The sequence below is a fragment of the Chiloscyllium plagiosum genome, chromosome 30 (assembly GCF_004010195.1).
Source record: "Chiloscyllium plagiosum isolate BGI_BamShark_2017 chromosome 30, ASM401019v2, whole genome shotgun sequence".
NCBI lineage: Eukaryota > Metazoa > Chordata > Chondrichthyes > Orectolobiformes > Hemiscylliidae > Chiloscyllium > Chiloscyllium plagiosum.
The window spans coordinates 42,959,920-42,970,553 of NC_057739.1; the positions used below are offsets into that span (position 1 = coordinate 42,959,920).

Sequence of the window (10,634 nt, forward strand, 5' to 3'; positions counted from 1 at the left end):
CTTGTGTTTTTGCCACTCGCTGTAAATCCATACCCTCAGGATTATTGACCCTTGGCTGGAACATTATTCTGTCCAAACCCTTTGTGATTTTGCACACCTCTGTCAAATCTCCTCTCAGCTTTCAGGCCGCAGTCCAGCTTCCTCAGAATCTCCATCTCATACTACTCGCTGATCCCTACAGCCATTCTAATCATTCTCTTCTGAACCTACTCCAAAGCTTTGGCTCCTTCTTAAAATGTGGTGCTGGGAACAAGACCCAGCGCTTTCAGCCATTGTACTGAAGCAGGGACGAGTCTGGGCACATATTTGTGTAAGACGTGATGTCTAACTTGCATCTTGAACCTTCCTTCATAAAACAGCTCAAATTTGGAAGGCCAGCTGCAGTTTGGAGGCCAATGGTCCAACCTTGTTTGTGGGACTGGAAGGAAAGGATGTGTTTCATGCCCTGACTTTATTTCCTGGGAATAGATAATACCGTCTCCAGAGTGAGAGTGTCACAGGCAGCACAATAACTTGCTTTCAGAGTCACAACAGCCCAGTGTTTGGCGGCTCCCATTAAATGCCAGCCATTGTACTTTCGGAATCACAGCTCTGAAGACTTGGCTGGATTTGAAATGTAGCCAGCTCATGCCGCACTGCAAAGATTACAGTCCGTGCTTAGCGAATGTGCCCTCTCTCCATCTCGATAGCCAGATAATCAGTTTCATTCATGTTCTTTAGCTCAATCTACGTTGAGCAACACAGCCCAGCAATCCTGTGGGGAAACTAACCAACATCCCAGTGTGATCCCAGCAAGAGACTGCAGGGACTCCCAGGGAGGGGCGTAAAGTGGAAACTGTGTAATTTTGGAAACATTGTCAAGTGGCCAACTTTGACTTATATTGCTCCCTTGATGGTGTTCACTGGGAAATTTGACAAACCTTCTTGCAGTGTGGATATTACTAGTTAAGCCAGTGTTTATTGTTCACTAGATCAGCCCGTGTGGTGAAGGTGCTTCCACAGAGATATGTGTTTGATGATTTGATATGGAATGGTGTGGGCACTTACAGCACAACAGCAGAACATTCATGACCTCGCGAGCCACTCAGTTATATCAAAGAAATTAAGCTGGGAGGCCCTTTCTTACTACCTTCATTCACTACTGCTTTCTCATATAGAGATGGGTAATAAATCCTGCTTTAGGCAGCAAAGCCCACATGAATGAATAAATAATTATCATTGATTTGACACAGCAGCAACATGATGACTCAGTGGTTAGCACTGCTGCCTCACAGCACCAAGGACCCGGGTTCGATTCCATCCTTGAATGACTGTCTGCGTGGAGTTTGCACCTTCTCCCCATGTCTGCGTGGGTTTCCTCCGGGTGCTCCGGTTAGGTGGGCTGGCCATGCTAAATTGCCCATAGTGTCCACGGGTGTGCAGGCTAAGTTGATTAGCCGTGGGAAAACACAGGGTTTCAGGGATAGGATAGAACAGGGGTGTTGGTCTGAGTGGGATGCTCTTCAGAGGGACGGTGTGGACTTGATGGGCTGAATGGCCTGCTTCCACTATGTGGGAGGTCAATGAATGATGATGGTGTGAGATTGGAAACAATGATATTCCCTTGTGTCTGGTGCCCTGCTCCTTCTAGCTGTTGGATGTTTCAGTTGGGAAATGCTATGCAGCAGCCATGTTGAGGAGAGTGAATGTTTAGATGGCGAATGACCTGCAGATTATTTGGGCTGCTTTATCCTTGATGATATCAACCTTCTTGAATGTTGTTGGAGCTGCATTTATCCAGACATGTGGGGAGTATTCCATGAAGCATATGAGATTCCTCGAGGACTTGATAGGACCGATACAGAAAGATTGTTTCCCCTTGTGGGAGAGTCTAGGACCAGAGGGCATCATCTCTGAATAAAGTGGACCATTTAAAGCAGAGATGAGGAGGGATTTCTTCTCTCTAGAGGGAGTGAATCTATGGAATTCTTTACTGCAGAGCATTATAGAGGCTGGATCGTTAAGTATATTCAAGGCTGAGATAGACAAATTTTTAATCAGCAAAGGAATTGAGAGATGAGATTGTGGCATTGGTAGTCAAGGACAGTATTACAGTGATAGAAAGGATGTTTAAGGACTCGTCAACTGAAGTAGTATGCACTGAGATTAGAAACAGGAAAGCAGAGGTCACCCTGTTAGAAGTTTTCTATATGCCTCCAAATAGTTCCAGAGAGACCTAAGGGGCAACTTTTTCACTCAGAGGGTGGTACATGTATGGACTGAGCTGCCAGAGGAAGTGCTGGAGGCTGGTACAATTGCAACATTTAAAAGGCATCTGGATGGGTATATGAATAGGAAGGGTTTGGAGGGATATGGGCCGGGTGCTGGCAGGTGGGACTAGATTGGATTGGGATATCTGGTCAGCATGGTCAAGTTGGACCGAAGGATATGTTTCCTTGCTGAACATCTCTATAACTCTATGACTCTATATGGGGAAAAGACAGGAAAGTGTAGTTGAGGATTCTCACGATCTCACTGACAGTGGAGCAAACTCAAGCTGAACGACCGACTTCTGCTCTGCCATCTAATAGTCTTATCACTTGCGCCTTGTAGATGATGAAGAGCTGAGTGGAAATGCCTGGAGAATTTTGAAGGATGTTAATATTGGCTGATACATCCATCTCCAGTTTGGTAGCAACGCCTCCTAGCTGCAACCTTACTCACCCCAAATCCTGTTGAGCCATCCTCTGATTGCTTATTAACATACATTGGCTCCTTGTCTGAGCAAATTGATTTCAAAATTCTCATCCCTATGTTCAAATCCCTCCAGCCTCACCCGTCTCTATCTTTGTGTCCTCCTAAACCTTCTGAGAATTCTCCATTTCCGGTCTCTTGACCATCCTCTGCTCCATTCGCTCCATTGTCAGCTGCTTTTCTTTTTGTTGTGATCATCCTAAATATTGGAATTTCTTTCCCAGAGTTGTCCATATCACCATCTTCATCAACTCCAACCTGGGGTTCAGTGTCAGAATTTGGTCTGCCCAGCGATTGTGAAGCATGCGAGGATATGTTGGCTGTGTTAGAGGTGCCATATAAATGCAAGTCATTGTTGGTTAACTGCAGCCAGTTCAAAATACTTGAGCCATTCTTCATGGTGTTCTGGCATGCCCTCATTGTGTGGGCATCATTTGAAACCTTCATTTCTGTTTTATAATCAGTCTTCCCTCCCCAATGTACAGAAAACAGGAGCAGAGTAGGCCATTTGGCCCTTCAACACCATTCTGCAATTCAATACAAACATGGCTGGTCATCCAACTCACTCCCCTGTCCCTGCTTTCTCCCCGTACCCTTTGATCCCTTTAACCCTAAGAATTGTATCCAACTCCTTCTTGAAAACATTCAATGTTTTGGCTTCAACCACTTTCTGTGGCAGAGAATTCCACAGGCTCATCAGTCTCTGGGGGAAGAAATCTCTCCTCATGTCAGTCGTAAGTGGCTTAACCTGTATCGTCAGACTGTGACCCTTGGTTCTGGACTCCCTGGTCATTGGGGACATCCTTCCTGTGTTTACTCTGTGTAGTTCTGTTAGAATTGTATCAGTTTCTATGGGAGTCCTCCTTCATTTTTCTAAACTCCCAGTGAATATAATCCTAACTGCCTCCGTATGTAAGTGCTGCCATCCCAGGAATCAGTTGCTAGTTATTGGCTGAATTTGTTGTACTGTGTTGCGCCCTGTAACCACAAATAATGCATTCAGTCTCTGCATTCTTTGTCTCGTGAAAGCCAATATACAAGGCTTCCCTTTCAGTGCGCTCACTGACCTGAATTAACCTCAACATCAGGCTGCATCAAGCTGGCTGGATCTTGCCAGCTCCAGCATTTAAAGATTCATTTTCTGAACAAGGTAGTAAGCAACACCCAGGAGAAAAAATATTGGACCTCAAAATAAGCATGTGCTTATTTAATTTTCTTCATAAACTTATCCTTGTTAATTACATATTAAGATATTTGGGTATAACCAGCTCGATTGATGACCAAGTGTGACCCTGTTGAGAGTTCTTGCCCATTGTCTATGAATGGGAAGGACATGACTAGGACATGTCGATGGTCTACAGAAAAATTGTGGGGGCAGGGCAGATTACTTTATGATTAATCCTCCAGAAATATATTCCATGGGAGTTGGCAACCCTGAACTATCTCTCTACAGCTAAAGATGACATTGCTAGTCAAGACAGCAAGCGCAGGTTAATATCGTGGTTTCTTGGTGTTCTCTGTGTGATAATCCAGCAATAATGTATTGACACTTCCCTGGGATTCAACTGGATGAGCTATTAAGAGAGGTTTAGGACTCTGAAGCTGTTTGGTTCTTTTTTTTTCCAGACGGAAAGCCAAGATGCCAGCATGAACCAAAGATCAGCGGCCAAGAGGAAGTTTCTGTGGCGAGTCAGACAAAAATGGAAACTGCTGGGTTTGTTTGAGATTGATCGAGATCATGAATTTTACGGGTTTACCTGTATGCTGAAGGAAGGGCTGACATCGGCTGTCCAAGTCTCCATCGACAATCCACATATGGTAAGGTCAACCAGTGTGCCAATTGGCCCCCACCATATCACTCAGTGAGTAGAGATGTATGATGGTTGCCTATTTTACACCAAATAAGGTCCATTTATTATGCAAACAGCAATCAGGGTATGTTGACTCAGAAAGCAGTGTTTACTCACACAGCAATCCATTTTTAAATTCATTCGTTTCCAGGATGTGGGTGTCCCTGGCTAGGCCAGCATTTATTGCCCAACCGTAGTTATCCAGAGGGCAGTGAAAACCCAAACGCATTGCTGTGGGTCTGGAGTCACATGTAGGCCAGACCAGGTAGGGACAGCAGTTTCCTTCCCGAAAGCTCATTACTGACCCAGATGGGTTTTTCCTGACAACCGACCATGGTTTCATGGTGTTCAGAGCCTTAATCCCATACTTCCTATTGAATTCAAATTCAGACCTAGGGACCTAGGACATTATTTAGGTCTCTGGGTTAATCGTCTCGTGATTATATAACAGAATTTATTTCTGTCAAGGAAAGGGTGGCATGGTGGCTCAGTGGTTAGCACCAGGGACCCAGGTTCGATTCCAGCCTCGGATGACTGACTATGGAGTTTGCAAACCCTCCCTAAGTCTGCATGGGTTTCCTCCCACAGTCCACAGTTGGGTCAATTGGCCATTCTAAATTGTCTGATAGTGTCCAGGAGTGGACTAGCCAGGGGAAAGAAGCGTCTCAATGGACATCAGCAAACAATTCATGACCACGTTTGTAGCAATTTCTACCGACGAAAGCAGGGTTGTTCCTGCAGCAGTCTGCAATGTAGTGAGAGGGGGATTGTGTCCTAAGCCTGTGCATGGCATCAGTCCAAGTCCCATACATCAGTCTGGTTTCTAAGTGTGATTGAGATGAGTTGGAGCAGTTTCTTCAACTAGAAAGTGGTTAATCTGTGGAGTTCATTGCTGTGGAGGCCATGTCCCTGAGTGTCTTTAAGACAAAAATCGGCAGATTCTTGATTGGTAAGGGGATCAAGGTTATGGGAGAAGGCAGGATAATGGGGTTGAGAAATATATCAGCCACCATCGAATGACAGAGCAGACGTGATGGGCCAAATGGCCTAATTCTGCTCCTACATCTTATAGTCTTGTGAATTGACAGGGAAGTTACTGATTACCTCCACTTAGACTGGGACTTGATGTTATTTGTTGTAGACATAACAGAACAGTTCCTTTCTCAGATCAAATCTCAAATACACCTCTCAGGAACTGAGGATTGTTATCTATCCAACTGCATCCTGTACGGTCCAGAAATTAAAGACTAATTTCCTTTGACAGTATTACCAGAAACCCTGTTGAAACATTGTTAGCAGCATTTAAAAATCTGTGAATTCTCTTTAACTTGTTACCTGGGGAAGTTTTGGAGATGGGAGGGAAGACCAGTTGACCAACAGACGAAAAACATCTGATTGGGTAAGGGAGAATCAGCTGACCTTCTGATTGGAAGGTGATTGGTGTAGAAACATATAAATTAGGAGCAGGAGTCAAGCCTGTTCTGCCATTCACTACAATCATGGCAATTCCTGTATCTCAATACCATATTCCCCCTCTTTCTCTCCATACCACTTGATTCTTGATACCACAGAGATAATACTTTATCAGTTTATTTTTTGATTTGATTTATTGTTACATGTACCTAAATACAGTGAAAAGCCTTGTTTACGAGCAGTACAAGCCAATCATAGGTGCAAGGACATGCAGATCACAGGGTGCTTAGACAGAGTGAGGCATACAGGTTACACTGCACAGGAGGGGCATGAAGCTAGGTCAACATTAACAAGATCATTATTTGAAGTTAGGAAGCCCATTTATCAGTCTAATAATAGCAGGAAAAAAGCCGTTCTTAACCCTGTCCTTGAACTTTTTTTTGAATATACTCGGTGATCTGGTCTCCCTAGCCATTTGTGGTAGCAAATTTCATAGGTTGACCACCCTCTGAGGGAAGAAATGTTTCCTTATCTCAGTCCTTTCCCCATATCCTTAGACTGTGACCTCCCCCAGTTCTAGATTCCACAAACCATGGGGAAACATCCTCCCTGCATCTGGTCTGACCAGCCCTATTTGTCTTCAAAAGGCCAATGGCAGGGGTGTGGTGCGTGAGGTGGTTGGAAACAGGGTGGTCATGTGATGGGATTCCAGGAATGTGTCTGGCGACGGGGGAGGGTGAGGTGATTGGTGGCGGGCCAGTGATGTGACAATTCCATGAACAGATCCATCTGGAGTTGGCGAATCCAAAAGAGAAGTCATGAACATCTCTCCCTGATGGGGCCCCTCCAGCCCCAGCATACTAAACCCAGCTCCATAGCAAAGGGCCTGGAATGCCTTGCAGTGATTGAGCTGGTCATCTGCTGGACCGGCAAGTCGTTCAATTTTTTTATCAGGCAATTCAATGTTTCAATTTGCATCGTCACAAGAATGAACACTTGAATTTGCATTTGTTGGAATCCCAAACATGTGTAAGTTAGTGGGGAGACCCATAGGCTGGTTATACCAGCCTGGAAACCAGTCTAAGGAAGTCCTTCATGAAGAGAGTTTCCACTCAGTTAATGGAAATGTTCATCTTTTCTGAAAAAGTGTTCCACTCAGATCAATGACGTTTGGTTACATTGGGAAGGCGAGCAAAGTTAGGATGTTCTGTCATCCCACAAAAAAAAGTGTAGTAATGTGGTGGTAATGTCTCTGGACTTGTAATTGATCCAGAAGCCCAGCCTAATTCTCGGGGGGCATGGGTTGAAATCTCACCAAGGCAGCTGGTGGAATTTAAATTCAGTTCATAAATTTGAGTTCTAAAGCTGGTCTCAGTAAGTGTGACTTTGACAGAAATCATGGATCCATCTGGTTTGGGAAGGAAACTGCCATCCTTACCTGGTCTGGCCTACATGTGACTCCGGACCCACAGCAATGGGGTTGACTGTAGTTATTCTCTGATATAATTTCACCGACCAGGGACAATTAGGGATGGGCTAAAGGCTGGCCTCCTCAGTGAGGCCCACATCTCAGGGAAGAGAAAGAAATGAGAATCTTTCTTTCAGTTTTCAACTTTTATCTGAAGGATTTTGAAGTGAAGAATAGATATAATGTTTCACTTATACAGAGCCTTGGACTGACTCCACCTGGAGTAATGATATTCAGTTCTAGCCCCTGGACCTTAGGAAGGAGATGGTGGCCTTGGAAGGGGATGTGGTGCAGATTAGAATGATGAAGTCATATAGTTTTACAGCAAGTAAAGAGGACCTTCAGCCCACCATGTCCATGTCAGAATGAAGCTACTACCTGCCTTAGTCCCATTTTCCTGCAATTGACCCTTAGTCTTGTACACTGTAGCATTTCAAGTGTTGACCTAAACATTACTTAAATGTCTTGAAGGTTCCTACTTCTACCACCCCTTTCGACAGTAAGTTCCATATACCCAACACCCTCTAGGTGAAAAATGTCTTCCTTTTGCCCCTCTAAATCTCCAGTCCTTTAACTTAAATCTATACCCTCTGATTATTGATCTCTTGACTAAGGAGAATTGTTTCTTTCTATCTATCCTATCTATGCCCTTCACACTTTTGGACACTTCAGTCAGGTACTCCCCTCAGCCTTCTTTGCTTTAAGGAAAACCACCCCAGCCACTCTAGCCTCTCTTCATAACTAAGTCAGTCCAGCCCAGGCAACATCCTGGTAAATCTTTTCTGCACCTCTCCAATGCAATCACATCCTTCCAATAGTGGGGCATCCAGAACTGCACACAGTACTTCAGCTATGGCCTCGCTATCATTATATACTGCTCCAGATTAACTCCTTGCGTTGGTGAATAAAGTTAGAAGTCACACCACACCAGGTTACAGTCCAACTGGTTTATTTGAAATCACAAGCTTTCGGCATGTTGCCTCTTCATCAGGTGAAGGGACAACGCTCCAAAAGCTTGTGATTTCAAATAAACCAGTTGGGCGATAACCTGGTGTCATGGAACTTCTGACCTTGTCCACCCCAGACCAACACCAGCACCTCCACACCATCGATGAATAAAGGCAACTATCCCATCTGTCTTCTTAAATCCAATGCCATTCTGATCAATCCTGGTGGTTAAGAAGGTTAAATTAGCACAGTCTAGAATTACATTTCCTAAGTTTGAAAATGTTTGCAGCCTTTAAAAGGTTGGTGTTCGGTTAGATTGAGAGAAACAATTTCCTTGCTGGAGAGAATCAGGAACAAGGGGAGATGCTTAGGAGTACCTTTTCCCACAGAGTCATGGAAATCTGGAATTCCCTTCCCACAAGGACTTTGGGTGGTGGGGATGGGGGTGTATCTGTTGACATTTTCAAGACTGAGATCATTTGTGGAGTGAGGAACCGAGTTAACATTTTAGGTCCAATATGACTGGTCTTGTTGCAAAGAATTTTTCCTTTTAATTGATTGATTGATCTTCATTGGTAGGCGAATAGTGAACAAAAGTAGCTCAATGTGATTGAGGTGTAGATCAACCAGGAGCTCACTGAGTGACAGAACAGACTAAAGAGACTGAATGGCCTCCTGTTGTTCCAACTCTCGTCGCAGTAGCAAATTGTTGGGTGCAGGTGAGAGTTTGAGTTGGTCCCTCTCTCTAGTAGTAACCCAGTCATTTTGTTCTGTTCACAGGTGACATGTGTCACTGACAATGCTTCATTGGAAAGCTGAGATTTGGCCCATCTCCTTGTTGACAAACACATTACAGAGACTTTTCAATACCCCAAGGGTTAAAGCTGCCCTGTTATTACAGCTGTAAGTTCTCCTGTGGTTACACTGTTGATGTCAACATAATAAAGCCACACAACGTCTTAAAGCCCCATAAGCGTGCCTTGGATATTTCTGAACCAGCTTAAGACCTGGAGTATTAACTAACCTTGCCAAGCCCTTATTGATAAATATTTATTGATCACCATAGCAAAAGGAGGAGGACATTCAGCGTCTCAAGCCTGTTCTGCGACTCATTTAGATTATTACTGATTATCACAACCATCTTTACCCAACTTGGTTTCATGATCCATTAATTGTCTTTCCTTGTAAAAACACTTGTATGATAGCTAAAGTCCAAAGACAGTATGTTCCTGTTAGGGTGAAGGGCAAGGCTGATAGGTGTAGGGAATTCTGGATGACGAGAGTAAGAAGGAAGCATATGTCAGGTATAGACAGCAGAGATCAAGTGAATCCCTAGAAGAGTATAAAGGCAGTAGGAGTATACTTAAGATGGAAATTAGGAGGGCAAAAAGTGGACATGAGATAGCTTTGGCAAATCAATGACCTCTTGCTGGCCCCTTTCCCCTGTGAGAACATTCTGCACCTTCTCTGAGATATCCTTGATCCTGGCACCAGGGAAACAACACACCATTCTACTTTTTCTCTGCTGGCCACAGAAACGTCTGTCTGTACCTTTGACTACAGAATCCCCTAACACAATTGATCTCTTGGAAGTCGACATACTCCTCGTTGCATTAGAGCCAGTCTCAATACCAGAAACTTGGCTGTTCATGCTACAGTCCCCTGAGAATCCATCACCCCCTACATTTTCCAAAACAGCATACCTGTTTGAAATGGGTATATCCACAAAAGACTCCTGCCCTAGGTTCCTATCTCTCTTACCCTTCCTGGAGTTAACCCATCTATGTGATTGTACCTGAGACTTCCCCCCCTTCTTATAACTGCCATCCATCACATACTGTTGGCTGTTGCAAATTCCTCATCGCTTCTATTTGTCTCTCCAAACAATCCACTCGATCTGATAAGATTTGCATCCAATAGCATTTATGGCAGATATAATCTGCAGGAACCCTTAAACTCTCTTTAAACTCCCACATCTGACAAGAAGTACATATCACTGCAAAAGCCATTTTTGCTCCTTCACAATCTACAGACCCAGAAAATAACACTGTCTTATTCCTCTACAAACACTGTCCCAGGTTAAATTAATAGCTATGGCTTATATTTTAAGTTTAATCAAGAGACTTATCTCCAAAAACATGTAATCAAGAAAGAACCCACTGTACTCACTAATACAGCCTTTCTCTTGGACAGACTTAAAACAACAATTAACTTATCTGATT

General features: G+C 43.9%; 1 protein-coding gene across 2 annotated transcripts in view; it reads left to right on the top strand.

The window, feature by feature from the left end:
* pip5kl1 (phosphatidylinositol-4-phosphate 5-kinase-like 1) overlaps window positions 1-10,634 on the top strand; it is a 60,454-nt gene that overhangs the window by 20,175 nt on the left and 29,645 nt on the right. For both annotated transcript variants that reach the window (XR_006316051.1, XM_043720540.1), the window contains exon 2: window positions 4,360-4,551. Coding sequence is in view for 1 of the 2 variants with exons in the window: in XM_043720540.1 (XP_043576475.1) it covers window positions 4,360-4,551 (192 nt within the window). In the remaining variant the exon portion in view is untranslated. The remainder of the gene's footprint in view (window positions 1-4,359; window positions 4,552-10,634) is intronic.